This window comes from Nelumbo nucifera, chromosome 4 (genome assembly GCF_055504915.1).
Source record: "Nelumbo nucifera cultivar China Antique chromosome 4, China Antique-T2T, whole genome shotgun sequence".
Classification (NCBI taxonomy): Eukaryota; Viridiplantae; Streptophyta; class Magnoliopsida; order Proteales; family Nelumbonaceae; genus Nelumbo; species Nelumbo nucifera.
The window spans coordinates 18,193,227-18,216,191 of NC_142652.1; the positions used below are offsets into that span (position 1 = coordinate 18,193,227).

A 22,965-nucleotide genomic window follows, 5' to 3' on the forward strand; every position below is an offset into this window, starting at 1 on the left:
GGGAAATTTCTTCTGTGCTATGTAAGGTACACTACTTCCTGGCCTGGCCCTAGCTAAGAAGCCAAGATATATAATTAATTGATAATTCTTAATTCTTGCTCTCTCTCCCTCTCCCTCTCCCTCTCCCTCTCCCTCTCCCTCTCTCTCTCTCTCTATATATATATATATATTCCATCTATTCAACTCATCATCATGAATTTTTAGTCAAAAACAATTGGGGTTGGCTACTAGAAAAAAAAAAGGTTTTTGCCTCTTGAGTTTTGCCCAGTCGAGATGAAGTAAACAAACAAACCGCTACATAAAAGCACAATTAATAGTGCCAAGAATGGACTCAAAGCAAAGCGTAGAGAGTGCCGGTACAGCATACTGAGCATACAACACTAAGAGTGGGCCATGAAAAGGTTGTCTTCAAGTGGGCTTAATTTACGTGGCCCACGTCATGTTTGTAGCAAGGCGGGCTGCCTGGCAAGTGCCAAGTGGCAGCTGAGCTGTGTGCTAGCATTTCACAAGAAAGGGCAAAAGTACTCAAGTACTAAGGTGATTATACAACCGTAGCCGTAGGTTCCAAGTGGATGAATTGCATCATCACCTATCAATGAAAATTGAAAAGTAAAGTCGCATTTGAAGGCAATTATATTTATATGAGGTCACACCGTACAAAAGCCTAAGGTTGGAATAAACTTTATCCAATTGGACTTCATTATTATGGATGGATGTGGTAGAATATAAATATATAATATGTTGGGCGCACAAAAAATCAATTTCATTTTTTTTTCCACCAACAACCTTAGCCGTAGGTTCCAAGGATGAATTGCATCATCACCTACCAATGAAAATTGAAAAGTCGCATTTGAAGGCAATTATATTTGGGGAGAATGATCGATCAGCCCAGGGTCAGACTTGATGCTAATTCATAAGTAGGTGTTAGTTCGGAATTGGTGCCAATTCACGATGAGCGTTGGTGCATAGAATGGATTGTGGTTCTTTTGAATGTTTATAGTTCTGCAGTGTAAATCAAAAATCTACATTCGGCAAATATGTATTTTTCCCTAAATAATAATGAAGTCCAATTGGATAAAGTTTATTCTAACCTTAGGCTTTTGTACAGTGTGACCTCATATAAATATAATGGGAGAAGTATGAATTTGCCCAATACAGATTTCTGATTTTTTTTTTTTTTTTTTTTTATGAAAAGCCCAAATAGCCTAGAAATCATTAGATAACTCAGTAGACTCTTTTTCTACATTTTCCTTCAAGAATACAGGAACAGATGACCAAGTACAAGGAGAAGAACAAGTCAAACCAAACTGAGCTAAGCCATGAATCGCCTTGTTTGTCGAACTTGGAGAATATACTACTGAGAAATTCGGGTGGTGATTCAGAATATTCTTGCAGTTATAAAAGAGTAAACACACTCCACGGAGGCTTACCAGAATCCTCCAACAAGAATTTAATCAGAGAAGTACAATCACCTTCAAAAATTGCCCTGGAAATGCCACAAGAAATTGCAAACTGCAAGCTTTCAAACGGGGCACAAGACTCAGCTTCCAAGGCAGAGCACGAGCAGAGAGGAACAACTCGAGCAAAAATCATATTTCCATGATGGTCCCTAATGATACAACCAACAACTGCACGAACTGAAGAAGTGGCCCCATCGAAATTTATCTTAACCATACCAGCAGATTTCTAATTTACACTGAAAACCCATGACCCCCTCCATATTATTTATTGATGTGGATGGATGTGGTAGTATATAATATGGTGGGCGCACAAAAAACCAATTTCAAATTTTCTTCCAGCAATAACTGAAAACCCATGACCCCCTCCCTCAAGAAAAAGCATGATCCCTACATGCTTATAGTTTATATTCCTTTTCTTTTCTAGCTATCTATATTTATATATATATACAGCAATACAGTCCATGTCACCATGCCTATCCTTGCTCCAAACCCCCTCCTTAATTTTTTATTTTTTAATTCTACATAATTACCCATTAAACCAATAAGCAAATCACATAGGCTTAATTTTTTCTAACAACCCTAAAGAAAGAGGTTGTTTCGCCAACCAAATCGACTTCGTTAGGTTGAGAGTTTATCATCCGAAATTGATTGGCTATTAGTGTAAACCCACCAACTCAAGTTGTATCGGTTTGGGTCTATTTGACGTTTGGTTTTTTGTTCAAAAGATTTGGATCTAAAAATTAAATTTAAGTTTAATAAATTATAGTGGTATTATTAAAAAATAAGTTAAAAAAATAACTTTATGATATAAAATATTTTAGACTAAGAAATATGGGAATTTCTCACTTTTCCGTATTAAAAATTAAATTTAAAATATATGGTCGAACCGGTTCAATTTTGGTCAGTTAACAAATGGCCAAATTGAAACTGACCTAACTTGGTTGGGTTGGAAAATTGCTAAACCAAAGCCGATTGGAAATACTAGAAAATCGACTAACTTGGGTCGAGTTCGATCGTATTGGTTGTTAAAAGTTAAAATATAAAACAATTATATACTCTTATGTATTTCTATTATTTAACTTTCACTGAACAAAGCTTGTGCATCACACTAGTCCTCACTAGTTGAAGGGATGGGAGATCCATCATATGGATGGTTAAACCTTGTAGGGAGGTTGGACGAAATTTCAAAAAATTTCTTTCTCTCTCATCTAGGAATCATATTCCCTGATTTAGAAAACTGCATTTTCAAGGTTCGTTCTTAAAACAAAATCGGACTAGATCTGAAATCAAAAGAGGGAGAGGGATATACTTGATACGAAATCAAAAGGAACTCCCAACGTAGGTATTCACGCCCAAAGAGGATACCAAATCCGCCTCCACTGAAGATGACACAGCATATGTAGAGATAGGATCAACAAGAAGGGTTCTTCAACAAGAACTTGGGATTCTTCACCAAGAATCGAGTAGGGTGGTGTGATCACGACTTCAGATTGTTTCTTCACCAAGAAACAATATCAAGAATGGTTCTTGATCACTCCAAGAGGTGGAGATCGTAATAGGATGGCCCAAGAGCTAAGGGAGAGAAAAGACTGCAGAAAAGAATGTGTTTTTTGTGGAATTCGCCCCTTATTTATAATCCTTTTAGGGTCAACTTCCTAATCTGATTAGGAATGAGATTTCCTAATTTAAATCTTGTATTTAGATCTGGACTCTTCAGTTGATAAGACCTATATTATCCAATTGCTAATCCCAGTCAGATTACAAACCCAAAATGACCCCAATTTAATTAATTCACTTAAGCCCAATTCGAAAGGGGCCTTAGGCCCATTAAGTCATATTGCTCATTTAACCCATTATATGCTAGCTAGTTTGGTTCTCTTTGTATGGCGTGGGACCCTAGCATTGATCTACACATCAACCACATGGGTTCAATCCAGCATTTGTTACAAGGCCTGGCTGAAATCACTGTAGGTCACAGTAAACCCCTGAGTCCATCACCATGGGTTCTTAATGGGCCCAACATTTGCATTAAATGGTCCTTGGGTCGAGTCATCTTGTGAAGGCCCAAGGATTGTGGGCAGATGCAAAATTAGCCCATCAGGAATTACCCTCAATGGTCTTACACTTAACCTCTTAGCCCTTAATGATCATACACTGTCCGACAAGAGAGAACCCCTCCCTCGGTTGCAAGGTAGAAGGTACAGTGTTGCACTCTCTACTCACATGGATCCCGGGAATTATAACATTTTGCAAACGTTTTGTGAAACCATAACATATAAGTATATCTCTATATAAATATATTTTGCAAAACAAATTTCAACAAGTTTGAAATCAACTGTTGGCAATTTAGGTTTCCATCAGAGAGAGTGCATTCCCTGATCATTCACTTTGTTCGACAAAGGGGATGATCGTGTCACTATGATCACCCACTCAGGTGAATTCTCGAACTATCCCAACATACCCAGGTTTTGACCCGGTCAAGGATCTCACTGATTGGCATATCAAAGACAGCCTAATCCAACACCTACTGCACTACCATAATCGAGTCTAGGGGTTAGGTGTAACATTCCAGTTTTGCCCATCTATCTCCAAGGTCCAAGGCAATACTAGAATTTGGTCCAGTTCAGGGTTTCAAGAAAACCCACACTACATGTACTTTAGGTTTCACCCTAGTAGTTGAGACAAGCCATGCCAACTCACTTGGCGGCACATCAGTGTCAACCTTATTAGGATAAATCTCCCCAGATCTATCCAACGGCTATGAAGATTCTAAACTAACACGAATCTCATAAGTGTCCAATTTAAGGGTATTACACAAAAACACACCAGAATAATATGAACCAATTATGCACTTTGTTCATTTATAATAGATGATAATAAGTACATCAATCTGATTGGAGCTAAGGGCATACACTGTCTAACACTAGTATATACTAAAATAGAGCTTGCCATGTTAGCAATCCTGTCCTTGCTCCTTTACCCAAATCGAGTAATTCTAAAGGGGGTGCAAGATTCCCTCTAAAAGCACTAGGAGTTACCACCTAACATGGCTTATCACCTTTTTTTTCTTCTCATTTTTATTAGGAAACTAACTATCCCCTACTTTCTCCTAAATTATCTCTATCTCTCCCTAATTCGTATTTATCTCCTAAATATTTCTAATTAAAACATTTAACAATTATTTAAATATTATAATGAATTTATGTTATTAACTTTTAAAATATTTATTAAAAACACAAAATATTTATAATAGGATTAATAATATCCATATTATTAATAATTTTATATTTTTATGAAATTCATAATGAAATTATGTAATAACAATAAAAAATATATTTTATGGATTATTCAATTAATTTAATAACTAAATAATATTTTAAAACATAAATAAAAATTATTTAAATAACAAAAATATTAAAAGTAGCTAAATAATTATGTAAAAAAATATTTTAAATTACATAATAACTTTAAATTGCAAAAAAAAAGATTAAATATTTTATATATTATTTAAATATTTAAATAATGAATAATAATACATTATTTAATATCTAAAAAAATTCTTAAGAGTAGAATGATAATTATAATAGATTTCATAACTTTTGAATTAATAATAATTTTATATTTTATAAAATTAATAGTGAAATTATGTAATAATGGTATAAATTATAATTTCATGGATTATTAAATTTAATAAATAATTAATATTATAAAATTTTAAATAATGGAATTATTTCAATAATAAAATAATATTATAAATATTTTAAATATCAAAATATTATTAAATAAATCATATCTTATATATTATTTCAAAAACAAAAAATAGATTAAATAACAAAATTATGTTATAACTTTAAAAAATTATCAAAAGCACAAAAGTAATTATAACTAACAAGGCCCTATGTGATGCACGGGATATAGCACCCCTCCTTGTCCCTTAGGAAGCAATTCTAGAGGGGGTGCAAGATTCCCTCTAGAAGCCCATAGAGATGCCACGTAATTTTCGATTTTCTCTAATCGTGATTTAAGAGGGAAGTTGCCAAAAAACTGGGGACTTGGCTAAACGAACTGGAGTCATTTCCTTCTTCCAATCTAGAAAATTGTATCATCTTAGGAAATTGAAACATTGCCAATCATGCAATATTTATGGGGACTCTTTCCATCGTTTCAGAGTTTTCATAATTTCAGAGTCTTCTCACTATCAAAGAACATAAGCGTCTAATACACTGAACAGGTAGGAGTGTTGTCAACTTTAGCGTTTACCCATATAAGTTTTTTCTGTGCTTTTATCTCACATCATTTTTTGGATTGTAAACATTTTTTATGGGTTTCTTTTCATTTGAATCAGGGGTTTCATCTCACCCAGGTTCATCTCAACGAGGTATTTACAAAAACATTGCTGAAAATCTTCTTTTATTATAATTTTCGGATTCCATAATATTGTTTTCATACTAAACAATGGGGTCCTATTGGAACAAAAATGTTGTAAATCACTACCAAGTCACAATCTGTCGTAATCTTCTTTTATAGAACAGAGATCATTTTTATCTATTATGCTATTTTTTGGTGGTTTAATGTTGGAATTTGGCTTTTGGAACAACTTCCAGCATCCAAATGATGGCACATATGCGAAAAGAGTCCGACTTAGGGCTTAAAAACCCACTGTTAATTGCTATTGTATTGCTACTTAAAGTGAACACTGTAGCAGTTGTCGGGTTAAGGAGGGTTATTAAATACATGAGACGGTCTGACCCATTTGACCCAGATGGTCGAACCAATGACCTGCGACCTAGACACAAAAACGGTTCGACCTCTGTGTTAGTTTTTAAAACATTATGTATTTATAAAAGTGGAACCCAATGCTTTCTCTTTATAGTGGAAATGTTCAAGGGTACATTCAGCCATCCTCATTGTCAATAAGCACACACTATAAACTAATGTATACATAAATTTATGTTACAAAATCAATTGTAGCACAATTATGCACAATGGTACAAGTGTATATTAGGATACATTGAATTAATCAAATGGCTATTAAGGTTACTACAAATACTGAGTAGTACGAGTGTAATATAAATGGGCCTACAATTAATTGTGGCCCATATTATTATTGAACATAACCCCATATTTTGATACACTGTGGTTATTTCCTAATAACCATTAATAACAGTGTATTAACCATTTATTGACAATGGTTAATAAATTCAGAGGTATTAATAACCACTGTTTATTAATGTAATAGAATAATTACATTAGTATGGTTATTAATACTAATATTAACCATACTAATATTAATATTAATTGTACTACATTAATATTAATATTAATATTATATTAATACATATAACTAGTGTAATATTAGCTTATTAATATTAATAAAATGTAATAACGTTATAATATTAATATTCATAGTACTGTTATAATATTATAATATTAATATATTACTAATATAATATTAATATATAATATAATATAATATAATATAATATAATATAATATAATATAATATTATACTATAATATATTAGTAATACTATATTATACTATATTATAGTATAACATATAGTATAGTATATTAGATTATTGTATACTATAATATTATAATATATTATATAGTAATATTATAATACTACTATAATATATTATACTATAATATAGTAATATTATATATTATATATAATATAATATATATAGTATAGTATTATATACTATAATATATATAATATTATATAGTAATATATAATAATATTAATAATATACTATAGTATAACATAATAGTATAGTATATTATATTATACTATATAGTACAGTATATATTATAATATATATACTATATTATATAGTATAATATAATAATATATTATTATATACTATTAGTATATAATAAGTGTTAAATCATTAATACATATAGCTTGTAGGAAGAAATAAAAATGAAAAAGATGGGATTTAAAGCCCCTTTGAGGTCAATGTCCCATTTTGGAATGAGAGAAAAATGGGATAGTAATAAAAAGAAGAAACAAAACATTTCTGAGCATGCACAATCAAAAACAATATTTATCGGACGTATGGTATTTGTCTTCAAAACCTCTTGCCTTTCCCAGGCATGATCAGAAGCATTTCCTGTGCACTATAGATGGCCCAGACTCATCGTACTCCCCCTTTGAAATCCACATCTGGAGCAAGGGAAGAAAAATAAAATAAAATCATGTAATCAGACAACCTACAAACAATTGCCTTCTGGCCAAGTATAATGCTAATATATAAATATGTTTGTTATTAGCCTAGTACTACTACTGAAGAGTGAAGAGTGAAGACAATAAATACCTGCTGGAAAGTGCTGAGAGATGCCAAGATGGATCCCCCAATCCAAACGCTGTACTTCCTCTCAGGTGGAGCCACAACCTTGATCTTCATGCTGCTGGGTGCTAATGCTGTTATTTCCTTGCTCATCCTATCAGCAATGCCTGAAAACATGGTGGAGCCACCACTGAGGACTATGTTGCCATATAGATCCTTCCTAATATCCACGTCACACTTCATGATAGAGTTGTATGTCGTCTCGTGAATGCCAGCAGCTTCCATACCAATCATGGACGGCTGGAAGAGAACCTCTGGACATCGGAAACGCTCAGCACCAATGGTGATCACCTGCCCATCAGGCAGTTCATAGCTCTTCTCTACAGATGAGCTTGTCTTGGCTGTCTCTAGCTCTTGCTCATAGTCAAGAGCAATGTAGGCGAGCTTCTCCTTCATATCCCTCACAATTTCACGCTCAGCAGTGGTGGTGAAGGAGTACCCACGCTCAGTCAAGATTTTCATCAGTGCATCCGTCAGGTCACGGCCTGCAAGGTCAAGACGCAGGATGGCATGTGGGAGGGCATAACCTTCGTAGATGGGAACTGTGTGACTGACACCATCTCCAGAGTCCAAGACAATACCAGTCGTACGACCACTGGCATAAAGGGAAAGAACAGCCTGAATAGCAACATACATCGCAGGAGTGTTGAACGTCTCAAACATGATTTGTGTCATCTTCTCACGGTTAGCCTTTGGGTTGAGAGGTGCTTCAGTGAGGAGAACCGGGTGCTCTTCTGGGGCCACACGGAGCTCATTATAGAAGGTGTGGTGCCAAATCTTCTCCATGTCATCCCAATTGTTCACAATTCCATGCTCAATTGGATATTTCAAAGTTAAGATACCACGCTTAGACTGAGCTTCATCCCCCACATAGGCATCTTTCTGGCCCATACCAACCATCACACCAGTGTGACGAGGCCGCCCTACAATGCTGGGAAAAACAGCCCTTGGAGCATCGTCTCCAGCAAATCCAGCCTGAATTGAAAATTTTACAAGAAGAATCAACACATGAGTTCCAAACTTGTAAGCATAAAAACCAACTGTCATTAAATACACCTTCCTTGAGAAGCAGCTATTGCCAAACATATATAGATAGAATCTAATCTAGATACTAGAATTACAATAAATCACGGTTTGGGTACCTTGACCATTCCTGTCCCATTGTCACAGACGAGAGGTTGAATATCTTCACCATCTGCCATATTCTATTACCTGCTTCTGAGTCACCAAAAGACACCAAATTTAGATTAAAACAATTAAAGAAACATAGAGGCAATGGCACTCATTCCCCATTGTTACACCAGTTTGATTGAATTACCAACAAGTATCGACCCAATTAACCTTTCAAAATCATAAGGAGACCAAGGACCAATCTATAACCCACGGTAATCGGTTCCACTTCTTTGTCCACCAACTTTACTTGATTCCTCTTCATTTAACAATTAATAAACTTATAGTCATTCATTTAGAGGTATTCACCAACATATATGATTTTGTTTTTCAAAACATAACAAGGCAGTTGCTTTTGTTTTGAAAGAGGGAATTTAATCATACATATTGCAAATGCTCCATTAATCAACCGGAAGATGCATTTCTTTTATGTCAGTGACCAATGAAGATCATCCTATACAATTGTGGGCATTGGTCAGCAAACACCCGTATGTATAGGCCAGTGGAGGATGAGATACATCAAGAGTATACAAATTCCAATAATTTATAGCTAACAGCTTTTTGAAGGGTCAATTGATAAGGGAATCCATATATTTTATCTTGTTAATGCAACTTCTTGTCTGGAAATCTAATAAAAATAAAACAGGTTCAATGATTTCAAAACAACACAAGAACTCAGCGTAACAAAGCTGGATGAGAAAGGGAGCCGTGAGAGTTTGAGGAATAGGGCAAAAAGGACCAGATATATTTTATCTTAAACCAAAATGATTTTTCAGCACTAGATACTCAGATAGCCATGGACAGTTTATCTAAGACAAATTCTGATTAAATCCAGGAAATAAAAGTCATAAACACTCTAACATCAGCATTCAACAATGATCGAAGGGATGTCAGACGATGAAGCCTTCCAATTTCAGAAAGATGGATCAACATGAACCGGTTGGAATATGCAAATGCACGAATAAGATTCAAACGGGAAAAGAAATGAAGGAACCAAATTTTATTACTAGCCAATCCCAATGATCAGCCAATGCAGATCCAGAACGGGAACCAATAGGAAACATTTTTTGAAAATTAAGTTTTATGAGCCAATGCAGATCCATAATGAGAACCAATATGAAACCTTTTTGAAAACTACAATGTATTAGCCATTGAAAACCAAAGAAAAAAAAGTCAAAAACAGAACCGAGATCACAAAAACATATGAAAAAAAAAAAACTCTATCTATGCATATTTATATGGATCGATTTCAACAGCTGAATCTCCAAATGATTGATAAACTGAAACCCCAGACGAAGATTGAAATGGACGACAGTGAATAATTACCTCTGAAGCCTCGGATTCTTTGTTCGTCGGGGACTCTAAAACTGAAACTCCCCTCTTCTTCTTCTCTTTCTCTGTTATGGTAAAAACTATTTAAAATTTATAGAAAGGAAATAACCTCAAATTCCTCACTGTCGGATCCCGGCCGTTTGTTTTGGTAAAAGGATCTACGACCCTGATAACGCGTCACAAAGGTGGTGGTGGAAATTGCTGGTTCGGAATTCTGAGATGAGACAGGCTTTTGAACTGGCAGTGGAAACTCTCAGAGTGAATGTTAATGGAGTGAACGGTTGAGAGAGTTGAGGAGTATGTCTGACCGATTCCTTGGTCAACGAATCGATGGGACATAAACACGTGTCCAATTATCCTCCTCTAACATGTCAAGTAAAATCAAATGTGATTTCACGCGGCTGGAAACAAGCTGCTGAATTGGAATTTTCCTTTTTAAGATTTATTTACCTCCCTTTTTTATCCAACCAAAAAAAGAATAAAAAGTAAATAATTACCTCAACCAAAGTGGAAACAGAGGTTCCTAAGTTTAGAAACTTACCCAGGAAACATGCATATCTCAGCGTGCATTAAGATGTCATTGGGAGATATTCTCAATATACGGTGGGATTATCTCATGCATTAAGATCTCGCTTCAAAGCATCCATTCCACCGTCTGGTCTGATTGTAACTGGGTTGATCAAGTCCGGATCACCTGCCAATAAAATATGTTCCAACGCACTACCAATATCATTTCACACACACATCTCACCCATGGCGGGTCCTGAGTCCCAATTTTGTGTCAGATCACGTTGGTAGGGTATTGAACATGTTTTGTTGGCAGTCCCAACTCCGATTAATCGTTATCATGAAAGATTCCAAATGGGATGAGGCGTCTGAATCCGCATCTTCTATGTGTGTTCTGCGGTGCACCTAAATTACAAAAGCGAGTTGGGATCTCCAGAACACCGGGTGGGGAGCCGATCCGAATTCCCTCATAACTAAGGATGCAATTTTGATGGACCAAATCCAGGCTCAAGTTAAATTTACGTTGGGCTTAATTTAAGTCCATGGATGGTTTGAACCCGCCCAATATTATATCAAAACTTGTAACCAATCAACCGGTGCGGTGCAGTGGATATGGTTATAAATCAAAATTCTGCCTGGTGGGGTTGGGGGATTTCACCAAATAAATGGTAGATGTTGTATATAGATTAAATTTAACTGCATTAAAATCAAGACAAATATCCACTTTATCATAATAAAGATTAATTAATAAAAAGAATTATAAGATGAAAAAACTTTGATACTATTTAGTATATATCACGAATAAAAGGAAAATAATAAATTCATTAACTAAATCTATAACTTTAATAAACATATAACATTTAGTCCAACTGTATCGATAGATTGATTCAATGTAAATTTTATATAGATATATCGGATGCCTTTGAAGGTAAATTTTGTATAGATATAAGCACCACGTAGTTAAATATAATCGAATTTGATTTCATGGATAATGTGGATTATATCACATCCAATTATAAATAGATTAAACACAAATCACCTTTAGATGAACCGAATTCTATATGAAATTTGGACAAAAGAATAGCATTGCAGACGAAATATCATTTTGTTCAAATTTGAATTCAAATACGACTCAATCAAAGCAACCCAAATTTGATCCTTTTATTATTAGGTTGAATACAAATCCAAATTAATTATATACGATCATATTTAAACATTTATATTTATGCTTTTGTTTCCTAATGTAACAATGGATATGGATTTATGCTATGGAGAATATATGATGGAAGTTATCTTTATTTAGAGATGATTAAATAGGAAAGTTTAGAAAGAAAAGGAAACATCTCTATATAATGTTCATTGATCTAAAACATATGATAGAATACTTGAAGAGATAATATAGGGAGTCTTCAAAAAGAAAGGGACCTCCAATATGCATTATAGATAATATAAGGTGCAATAATCAATGTTAAACCACATGTGAAAAAGACATCAGGTCTTCTCCAAGGTTTAGCACTGGCCTATATTTATTTGCATGGATCATAAATGAGTTGACTAAGGCCATGTATGGGAGTGCTTAAGTTGAAAATATGTGTTTATTGAATAAGTGCTTAAAAACAAGTACTTATTCAAATAAACACTTATTTTATATTGGGTATTTGGTAAGCATTTGTAACTATTTTGTCATTCATTTTCTTTCAAGTTTTCAAAATATACCATTTGAAAACATTCTTATTAAATTAATTTTATAAAAACGCTTTTATGAAAAAAGTATTTTTTATAAAACACTTATATGAAAGTACTTTTATGAAAGCACTTTTATAAAAGTGCTTTTACGAAAACACTTATAATATATTATATGTTATAATATATAATATATTATATTATAATATTATATAATATTTTATATTATACTATAATATATTATAGTATTATAATATACTATATAGTATACTATAGTATACTATAATATATTATATAGTATATTAATATAATACTATATAGTTTGTTTAGTTCAGACAAAAGGGAATGAAAATTGGAATCAGTAGGAATGGGATTTCATTCCCAAGGGAGGGGTAGGAAATGGCCATTCCCTCAAATGGGGGAATGCCATTCCACCAGGAATGGGAATGGGATTCCGATTCTGCCCAACCAAACAGCTGGAATCAGAACAGCCCATTCCGTTCCCATTCCAGACCCTATTTCCATGTTGCCTTCCAAAAGAATCACATGTCAAATCTTACAATGAATATTGTCTAAAATGCACCTATTGGCTGAATCCCATTTTCAAATTTCACTATGGGAACCAGAAGAATCTCCTCAAGTTGATAAGTTGTGTTCGAACATGTACATATTTACAGCTAAAACTCTTCATCATCCACTGTTGGCCTTGTTACAGGTATTGACCACCTACCCAAATGAGCAGTGTAATTTATGCATCGGATGACGCCCCTTCCGGTGGGTCCATCAGGGAAGTCAATGACACTAATGCTAGCAGCATCAAGAATTCAAGATGAAACGAACCCATCCATTCTTTTGTCAGGTTTAGACAGTGCCCTATCAATGCAATCTGAACTGCAGGATGTCCAACAACTACCACATTTTGTTGTTGCTCTTCTTCTTCGGACAATTCATCTAAAAGTGAATTCCAAGCTTTTTCTGACTGATCCCATAATTCTGACATGATTCTATCTTCAAATCCATTTAACCAACCAGGATGAAGATGTGCAAACTCAGATAGATGCATTCTATGATAAATAACAGAAAAAGAAAGACAAGTTAGACCCCAAAAAATAACTTAAAATACCTGAAGAAAGAGCAGTGCACTAATTAGGCAGCTTAGAGTTAATCAAAATAATTGGAATGAAGATATATCATCCTTTGGTTTGAACACAATAGCAGCACACATGGATTCAAAAAGGTCCAAGAATCAACTTAGAAACCTAAAGAAAGAGAACTACCTAAATTATATATGTAGTGTCCAGTTAATCAAAGTAGTTGGGAATAAAGTTCCATCACCCCTCATTTTGAACATAATATCACAATACATGGATTTAAAAGGCATGCACCAGCACACTAGGTAGCTGCCAAAATCCTTTAATGAGATAGAAAAGATTTGTTGGTAAAAGAAATAACCTCCCATGTAGCTTTCGTCTAATTCTTGCCATCATTTTCTGTATCTTAGGCTCAGTTTGTTTGCATTGCAATTTTCATTTGCAATAGTATAAATGCATGGGAGTGCAAATGGGCAGAGTGGCTTACTTTTGCTTCAGATTTGGCTTTGTTTTGTAACTTATTTTTTTGTGAGAGGTAAAATAGAAAGATAAATGTAGTCCCCTCCCCACCTTATAGGAAGGAGGATAAAATGATAAATGTAGGAGGAGAGTTATTTGTTTGGATGAGGTAGGAAGCAAGATGATGTGGTCCCTACTTTATATGAGAGGGAATTGAGGTAGTAGGGAAGATGGATGCAAATTTAATTTGCATCAATTTTTGAGAAGCAAAAGTTGCACTGCCAATGAATATAATTGAGACAAGAATGTACAAACTTTGTATCAGATAGGAGTGCAATTCATAATTACAAACAAACAAATGCAAAACCGACCAGGTGCAAAATTTATATTCGGTTCAGATTTGTACAACGAACAAACAGGGCCTTAGGTTCCATGCTAAATACTAAAAAAAGCAAAAGAAACCAGGGAAGGATAAGTATTTCTAGCTATTAAGTTATGGTCTTTTACTCTTTTATATGGTATATTTCATTATTATTTTGTCTCTAGACTACCTGAAATCTCCGTCTATACAGTGAAGACTGATGGTGAAGTTATTCCTACTTATATTATTAAAATTCCCTTAATTGCTATTGCTGATAAAGAAGCATGATGTGTGACTACAGAAAGTCATTCTTATCATACTGATCTTTAAGTATAGTCAAATGGATGCAATGCATAGTTCTCATGTAGAGTTGTTTGTTATAAAATTTGACATATTCAGTTTAGATTTAAAAGAGAAATAGAAGAAAAGAGGAAGAGATGACAGAAGAGAACAAAGAAGAAAAGAATGTTGAGAGGGCAAAAAATTATGAGGCGGCAGCCTTTATTTCACTTATAAGGGAGATCTATATTGATATAAAAACGACCAGAATGCCCCTGGGTGTATAACATTAACACCCCAAATAAGAATATAAAACTGGAAATAAAAACAGGGCAATATGGTAAACAATAATAACTCATCTTTCAACAATTTTCTTCTTCAAAAAAAATGTTCTTATTCAAGTATTTTGTGAAGTAGCACTATTATTGATCCTCCCACTTGATTTGAAATCAAGACTTTAACAGTGCTGTATAAAATGCTCTCAACCATTCATAGTTTTTCTCTCCAGGCTACTTTTCCACTTTCTGGAGACAGGCCAATGAACATGCTTGGAGTCATACAGATACAGGTAGGCCATATTTGCCAATTGCATTTAAGAGAATCTTATTAATTTTATTCTCATGGTCTGATTTTCTATGATGCATGTATTACAGTCCCAAAAAGTTGCAGAAGTACTTCTAGATTTGAAAGTGAGCTCAATAATATGCAGTCCTCAGATTGCCTCTATTGAAACAGCAATTGCCATCTCCAAGGTAAAGCTTTTAATGCTATTGATCTTGTGTCATATATCTCCAATTTCCTCAGTGAAGATGTATTTAATTTTGCTCCCAGAGTTCTTTATTTATTCCAACTGGCAGACTTGATTGTAAGTACAAGAAGCTGCAGATTGCTTGGGTGCTGATTGTGTGCCTCGATATGTAGAGATGAAGCATGTGCGAGACTTAGAGGTTGAACACATCCTTCATAAATTAAAGAAGGTAAGGAATCGGAATTTGTTATTCCAAAATTTCATTAGAAAAACACTGATATTTTTCTTTCTATTTAGTTATGTCTGACAAAGAACTAAACGTTAACCTTAGAAATGGAGTGAAAGTGGACATGAGTGAGGCTCAAGTCAAAACATGGTTGACTATGTAAACTGGTGTTTTGATATAAATAATCTGAATGTTGTAGACTGATTATTCAAGTTTTTTATGCATTTTGGTAGGGAAAATGATTCCAAGACCCAATAGATGACAAAATTTTCATCCGAGTCTAACCATACTCATTTTTTAAAATTGGCAAACTTTAATTTTCACTTCCCCTTTTCTTCACCATGTGTCATCTCTCTAGTTATAACTAGATCAGGATGGACTCCAACTTTGTCTTCTTCTTCTTCTTCTTGTTCTTCTTCTTCTCATCTCTTCTGTAACTGTCCCTAATGCGGCAGAAACTTATAATTGAACATTCATACCTCTTGAACAGTCATGGTGATGGTGAAGGAATTTGCCATTGCGCAACAATAATCTCTGTCATTATGGATATCATATACTTCTGTCTCTGTATGTGTGAGATTCATAATATTGTGGTTGCCATAGTCATGGCAGGGGTCATCTTCCCCTACAACTGTACAACAAAATACCTTTTAATATTTATGCTCCAAACCCAAAGCTCTTTTTGATGGAACTTAGTAGGGCTCTTTCATTTTCATAAATTAATTTCAAAACGTAGCCATCCAAATAAGTCATTGCAACCGAACAACTTCAGCATAGTCACAATTTACACTTTAGTAGTTGAAAAGGAGAATCCGAGGGTGAGGTTTGTCTAAGTGAACTTGCTGCTAGTTACTCCAATAACACCCGATCCAAGGCCTTGGTGTTGAGTTTTCCTCTAACAGTAAAACTGCAACTCTTGTTAATACAGTACATACTGTTGGAAATTGCTTCATTAGAGTAATAGTAGCACCTGCTATCTCATTGATCAATACCCCTGTGCTTTCTCAATGAATAGAAACAAATAAACTAAACAACTTCTTTACATCCATTAGACTTGTGGAACTGCAAATTTTGGGTTTCTGCCAATTCTTGCTGCCCGAATGGCTTGTGCATCCACTGTAGTCAATATTTGAGGTATTGACATGCCTCCAGAAATAACAATTTCTGCATTTTATGAAAAAAATCAAAAATCGAAATGATGTTTATGCTGAAAATGGATTTGATCAATGTGCTTTGATCTGTCAGAACACTCACCTATTCCTTCTCGAACAGATAAATTTGGCCTCATAATATCCTTTGAACTGATGAGGAAAATATCTCCAATATAGAGATGGTTGGAGGGTACAAAAACGCAGCAAAGTTCCTCTTCGCCTGAACTCCTCTGTAGAATCACTGTCGATGTGATGAATGCAAATGCATATTCCCCAATACGTGGATGCCTTATGATAGCCACTTCCTTGAATGCGTGAGAGTTCTGATCTGTTAAAAAGCTATATGCTTAAGACTTCAAAATTACAGAAGCTTATAGACGGTTTGTTAATGGCTGAGATGGCTGAACTGAATGACTTATTAGTTGTGTTTTAGTAGATAAATAATTAAATAATAAAATATTTGAGTGTATAGTAATCAAGTTAGTTTTAGTTTCAGCCATTAAAGAACTCACGACCTCCTTAACAACTTATTCACTAAAAGCAATAAGTCATTCAGCCACTTCAGCTGTAATCAAATTGCCCCTTAGCTAGATTACAAAGTTCAAATAAATGGTATTACCTGGTGATATAGCTGCGCTTATTTGTTTTGAGGCAGAATATATGTAGCTTATAAGTGGCATTTTCTTAATGAACCATTCCCCCAAACCAAGAACAGAAGCTCCCAGCCATGAGGACATGAACACACCCACTAAGAAGATGAAAGTGATGGAGGTGACAAAACCAAGACCTGCAAGTTAATATGAGTTCATATAGGCCTCTATCATACCAAGTGATAGATGAATTAATCAGATTCTACTCGAACTTCTTTTATCAATATATTTTAGATGAAAATCCATCATTTAGGTTCCTGGTGCAGCTTGAACTGTGAAGATGCAGAGGCAATGATCAGATAATATTAGTGTCTGTGTAAAGGTGATTATGGATTTGATAGCAATAAGAAATAGAGAGCAGTAATAGAACATAACTAATAAACACAGAAACATGAGAATTGTGTGGTTTGATGAACTGTCTATATTCACAAGTGAAAAGTAGTAAATGCACTAATGACCAAGGGGAGGAGGTTACAATAAGTGAAACAAATCGAAAAGGAGTCAAAGAGAAACCCCCTTCTCCATAAGATAGATGCCCTTCTAATCTTAAGAAATTCCTTATCAAAATCTCCAAATCTAGATCTGTCTCACAAAGGTAATCTAAATATAAAAGCCAAAAGTGGTTCTCAAAAGTTACCTTTGTATATATAGTGCTGTCAATAGGTGGGTTGGGTCAAGGTAGGCTCAGTCCTGAACCAATTTAACTGTGCAGAACAAGTCCCCAACTAGACCCTATAGGATTTATGATAACAGATCCAGAACTAGCCCAATTATTGATTGGAACTATCATCATAATTCACAGCTATAGTTTTAACTAGTAATTTGACAATAAACTACTCATTTGTTAAATTGACACATTTGGACAATAATACGTTTGCAACAACCAAAACCAATCCCAATCCAATTATAATTGGGTCAATTTGGTTATGTTCTGTTGGGTTTACCCAACCCATGGACAGCTGTAGTAGTATATACCTTCCACCCTCTTTCTGTAAATGATAATAATCTAGACTCTCTAATACAATGGTTTATAAGAAACCTGCAAAAACAAAACTACCTAAAGCTAAGGTAGAGCTGTCAATGGGGTTCGAAAGTCTGAAACCCAACTAGACCTATTCATGGGCCGGGTAGTCTGAAACCCAACTAGACTTGTTCATGACCCGTTCTAAGTCGGGCTTGGACATGATTTTAGGCCCACGAGCTCAGGCTTGGACTTAAAACACCAGGCCCAACCTCTTTTCGGGCCAGGCTTGGGCTTTCTCAAAAAAGCCCGGCCCGAGTCCGATTTGATAATATATATTATAATTAAAAACATATTTTATTTAATAATATATATATATATATATGTGTGTGTGTGTGTGCAATATTTTTTCTTTGCTCCTCTTCTCTTTTTTAAGTATTAGTGAGATCTTTTATTATTTTTTGGTTTTGAGGGATTTTAATATAAATAAAACACTTTTTTATTGAACAAAAAAAGAAAAAAATTTATTTTCAAATTTCTGGCCAAGCTCGGGCTCGGGCCTAAATGTATTCTGTTGATACAGAAACAAAGCCCGGCCTGGCCCGTGAACAAGTCTAAACCCAACCTAACATCCAATTATTTCGGATTCAGAAGATCTTTCTATGTAATTGGATCTGATTCTGATTTTAGAACCTTCATCAGTTTAATAATTAGATTGGATATGGACTAAATCCCATTCGACCCAATTAAGATCCATGCCCAATTAAATATTATGTATAACAATTACAAGAAAGTTAAGAGTTAATAAGTTCATATTTCATATATAAATATATAAGTTAAAAAGTAATTAACTTTTCTTCTTTCATCTCTTTTAGTTTTTCTAAAAACAAGAAAGTGGAATTGGATTAACCGCTAAGGCGAGGCTAAGCAACAGGGGAGCACCTTGTCACCCAGCTGCCTAGGTGTCGCCTAGGTGATGGATTTTTTAAGTAAAAAACATATATCCTATGGTAATTCCCTAGGTTCCATAACCATATTTCCTTAATAATTATCCATAATTTTCATAAGAGAAGTATAGACCTCATATTAAAGTATAGAAAATCAACATATTCATGAGAAGAAATAAGAAGTAAGAAGAACACTCAAAAAATATAGGGGCTGAGCCCCTATTTTTGTTATGGGAAAAGAAGAAAAGAAAAGTTTGAAGAAGAAGAAGAAAATGTCTTGATTAGGTAAAATTTTAAGTTCTTCCTTACTTATTGGTTTAGGTTTGAAGTCATTGAGGGTTCAATATAACATTTAGCAATGTCTGTGTTGATTAAACCCTAACAAATAAGAAAACAACAAAAAAATAGTATATAAACACACAAAATGAATATTTTAGTTTAATAATGTCTATTTTATAATTATAATATCAAAAAAATTACGAATATATAAGTTATTTTATAATACAATGTACAAAACTGATTGGCAATTAGGCAAGGGAAGCCTCCAAGGGCACCTTGTTGCCTAGATTCGATGACCAGATTCGGATTTAAATTTTCAACAATTGGATGGGATTTAATTGCGGATGGATCTGATCCAAATACAACCCAAATAAACCTTTACCTAAAAGTAATATTTTTTTTCTTTGCCTGCTTATTCAAGTCATATCAAAACAATTAGCTTCAATACCTTCTACATTTTCCTATTTAATGAGGCAATTTCTTTTTGATTCATACATGCATGATAAAATTATAATTAGTTATGCATGAATTGGAATAGATTATTATTTCTACCATAAAGAAACAAGTAATATGCAATACTGATTCATGAAATGAAGTCATAACCCTATTATGGTGGAAACACAACCTTTTTATTATTTCCACATCCAATAACTAACACTCAGATGGCAATCTTACTTACTATTGCCATGAAAGAAATTATCCCATTAGCATTGTACTCAAACCTCCTTCAAATCAAATGCTTTTATAGCTTTGGTTATGGAGGCTAAGAAACAAAAGCAATCTTATGGGATTCAAGTGTCTAGAACTTAATAACAAAATTTAGAAGTAAAACATTCAGCAACATACAAGTAAAACCCCTTCATAAAGAAGCTTAGGAAGTAGCCCTCTGTGTTTTATTGAAGTGCAGAAGGTTCCAAGTGACAACCTCTTCTTTTAGAAGATAGTATCCTGGATTTCTCTCTTACTTATATCTGAACATTTAGCCTGCAACCTTAGGTTCAATCAGAAGCGTTTTTGAACATCCAGTTAATTAGTAGTGATGCCTTGTGTAACACATGATAGACCAAAAATATCAAAAAAAAAAAAAAATCATAGACAACTAATAGTTGGATTGGTCATTCAACACTTTCCTAGGTTTGGGTTTATCTTTGTTTTCTCCAGCTTTCTTATTATTATATAATGGTCAAGAATCCTAGATAATGTTTTATGGTTTTTTAAAATGGTGTGCATTTAGACACTGCATTTTTGTATCCTTGATTTTTCCATTACTTTTTTAATCTGTAACAGTTTTTACCAGATTGTATGTAAAATAGATTTCTTTTGCAAGAATCAATAGATTCTGTACATCTGAAAGCCGGATTAAGAATCAATTTTGTTAAAAAATGATCTACTAAAAGTAGAAGGGTGGAACATAGTTACCAAATACATCAATCCCCAGATGGACATAGATTGGGGAGAAAAATCCGTCCACAAAATGAATGAACCACCAAGTGATGTAGAATGTGATGGCTAGAGGAAGAAGTATGACACTACAAAGCAATGGCAAATGTGTTATAGAAGGTTACAAATGTTTATACTATTTTTTTATTACATGCTTAATCATAGAATTCTTAAGGCTATAAAAATGCATGCATATGCATCAGGAATGCCAACTATATACAACAATGCATGAACATTGAACTTAACATTCTGGTTGAAAGAAGAAAACAAATGATAGTTTCTTTTGAGGTGAAACTTATAAAGACAAAAAATGGTTAACTCTGAAATAGGGAAAAACATAAATGATCAGGGTACAGAAAACTTACCATCCAGACATAAACTTTTTGGAAGCCCAGCTACGAATGACTTTAGAAAATGCCTAAAGAGGTAAAAGAAAATAGCTATTCAGTCAGATTTGTTGAGACAATTATGAGTTCAAGAACTTCTCTGATAATTTAGGTTCCATGAACATCCAGTAACAACAAAATCACACATGCACACAGACAAAGGAGAGAGATGGATAAATTTCAGCAATTGATATTGATATATCTTCAATGAGATTAGTTCCTTTTGGAGGTGGGGTCAGTCATGCTTTAGCAAGGGAGATGTGAGTTCTTTGAACGTCCAAGGACTCCACCATGCTCACACCATTTCACCACATTGAAGCATGTGTTGGAAATCCATTATTGCCAATTAGGCTCGAGGGTTTCATGCACTTTGTTATTTTAGTGGGGTTCAGTGCAACCTTTTAAATTTACTCTTTTCAAGGCACATCTTTATTTTGCCACTCAACTCTCAATATGAACATGTCATTGTCGTTTTCAAGGAAACAAGAAGGAAAAAAAAAAATGAAAACGTTTATTATTTTAAGCAATTTTCATGACGGAATTACAATCTTGATATCATTTATTTCAATTATTCAATCAACCAAGAAGAAATACAAGTTTCCAACATTTGAAAGTAGATCGACCGACTTAGTAGAACCCGAAAAAAAGACTTCATAATGCAATTAGCATCGCAAGGAAAAGGCAAACAAAATCCAGTAATCCACAAACACAACACCACTATCAGTTTGTTTCCATCTTTCGGCACAATCAAAATTGGATGAATATAAAACACTGGCATTGCTGGAGCCAGAGATCTCTCAAAACAACAACACAGATCGATTGACGAAAACATTATGAAAAAGGCAGAGAAACAGGGGATTACGTAATTGGACATCTCCTCAAAGCAGAAAAGAAAACTAAGAATAAGACAGGAGAAATGGAAAAACCTCTCTGGTATGGAGGTGGTGGTGGTGGGAGGAAGAGGTGGCAGGGGAGGGCGAAGGCGACGATAAGTTGGAGCCACCACCATCTTCTGCACCGTTTCCTGCTGCCACGGGAATCAGAAGTTCTCGATCTCTCTCCCTTTCTCTCGTTGCCATTCTCCTAATTATTCCTTGTAATGTTCAAATGTTCTCTTTGTCTTTGTTTTTTTCTTCTTCCTCTCTGACTCTGAGGAGTCGGGAAGTAACAAACTCGTACAGTGGGGGACACTGGGACCGTGGGACGTGTAAGTTATAACCGAAATCAATGGATCTACTATTCATTATTCATGCATGTAGCCCTAAACGCCAACTGATCACTTGGGTAAGCTCTCTGCCTGCCTTTGGTTGTAGCGGAGACTTGGTTTAAATTCTGCTGTCACTGCTAATGGCTTATGGGTATATTATAATATAATATATAATATATTAGAATATATAGTATATTATAATATATAGTACATATTAATATTTAGGGTAAAATATAAAAATTTTCCCTGAAGTTTCTGACAATCATAAGAACCTC

At 34.3% G+C, this 22,965-nt stretch overlaps 2 protein-coding genes across 2 annotated transcripts; both read right to left on the reverse strand.

The window, feature by feature from the left end:
- Nucleotides 1–7,371: 7,371 nt before the first annotated feature.
- LOC104598081 (actin-like) lies at nt 7,372–10,549 on the reverse strand. Its single transcript, XM_088903579.1, has 4 exons — nt 10,310–10,549; nt 8,956–9,031; nt 7,781–8,788; nt 7,372–7,629 (listed from the first exon to the last, which is right to left on the reverse strand). Exons 2-4 carry the CDS (start codon nt 9,013–9,015, stop codon nt 7,564–7,566), a joined length of 1,134 nt encoding a protein of 377 aa, XP_088759705.1. The 5' UTR covers nt 9,016–9,031; nt 10,310–10,549; the 3' UTR covers nt 7,372–7,563.
- A 3,976-nt stretch (nt 10,550–14,525) lies between these two features.
- Nucleotides 14,526–22,671, reverse strand: LOC104598080 (protein LIKE COV 3-like). Its single transcript, XM_010259980.3, has 6 exons — nt 22,410–22,671; nt 21,463–21,515; nt 21,077–21,186; nt 17,440–17,607; nt 16,924–17,148; nt 14,526–16,833 (listed from the first exon to the last, which is right to left on the reverse strand). Exons 1-6 carry the CDS (start codon nt 22,560–22,562, stop codon nt 16,718–16,720), a joined length of 825 nt encoding a protein of 274 aa, XP_010258282.1. The 5' UTR covers nt 22,563–22,671; the 3' UTR covers nt 14,526–16,717.
- Nucleotides 22,672–22,965: the final 294 nt, after the last annotated feature.

What these genes read in the sequence shown, in the direction of transcription:
- LOC104598081 (XM_088903579.1), bottom strand. Translation starts at nt 9,015, where the DNA reads ATGGCAGATGGTGAAGATATTCAACCTCTCGTCTGTGACAATGGGACA. An exon ending in ATGGGACAGGAATGGTCAAG is followed by an intron (nt 8,789 to 8,955) that starts GTACCCAAACCG and finishes TTTTCAATTCAG; the next exon opens with GCTGGATTTGCTGGAGACGA. An exon ending in CTCTCAGCACTTTCCAGCAG is followed by an intron (nt 7,630 to 7,780) that starts GTATTTATTGTC and finishes CCCTTGCTCCAG; the next exon opens with ATGTGGATTTCAAAGGGGGA.
- LOC104598080 (XM_010259980.3), bottom strand. Translation starts at nt 22,562, where the DNA reads ATGGCAACGAGAGAAAGGGAGAGAGATCGAGAACTTCTGATTCCCGTG. An exon ending in AAAAAGTTTATGTCTGGATG is followed by an intron (nt 21,187 to 21,462) that starts GTAAGTTTTCTG and finishes ATTGCTTTGTAG; the next exon opens with TGTCATACTTCTTCCTCTAG. An exon ending in ATCTGTTCGAGAAGGAATAG is followed by an intron (nt 16,834 to 16,923) that starts GTGAGTGTTCTG and finishes CATAAAATGCAG; the next exon opens with AAATTGTTATTTCTGGAGGC.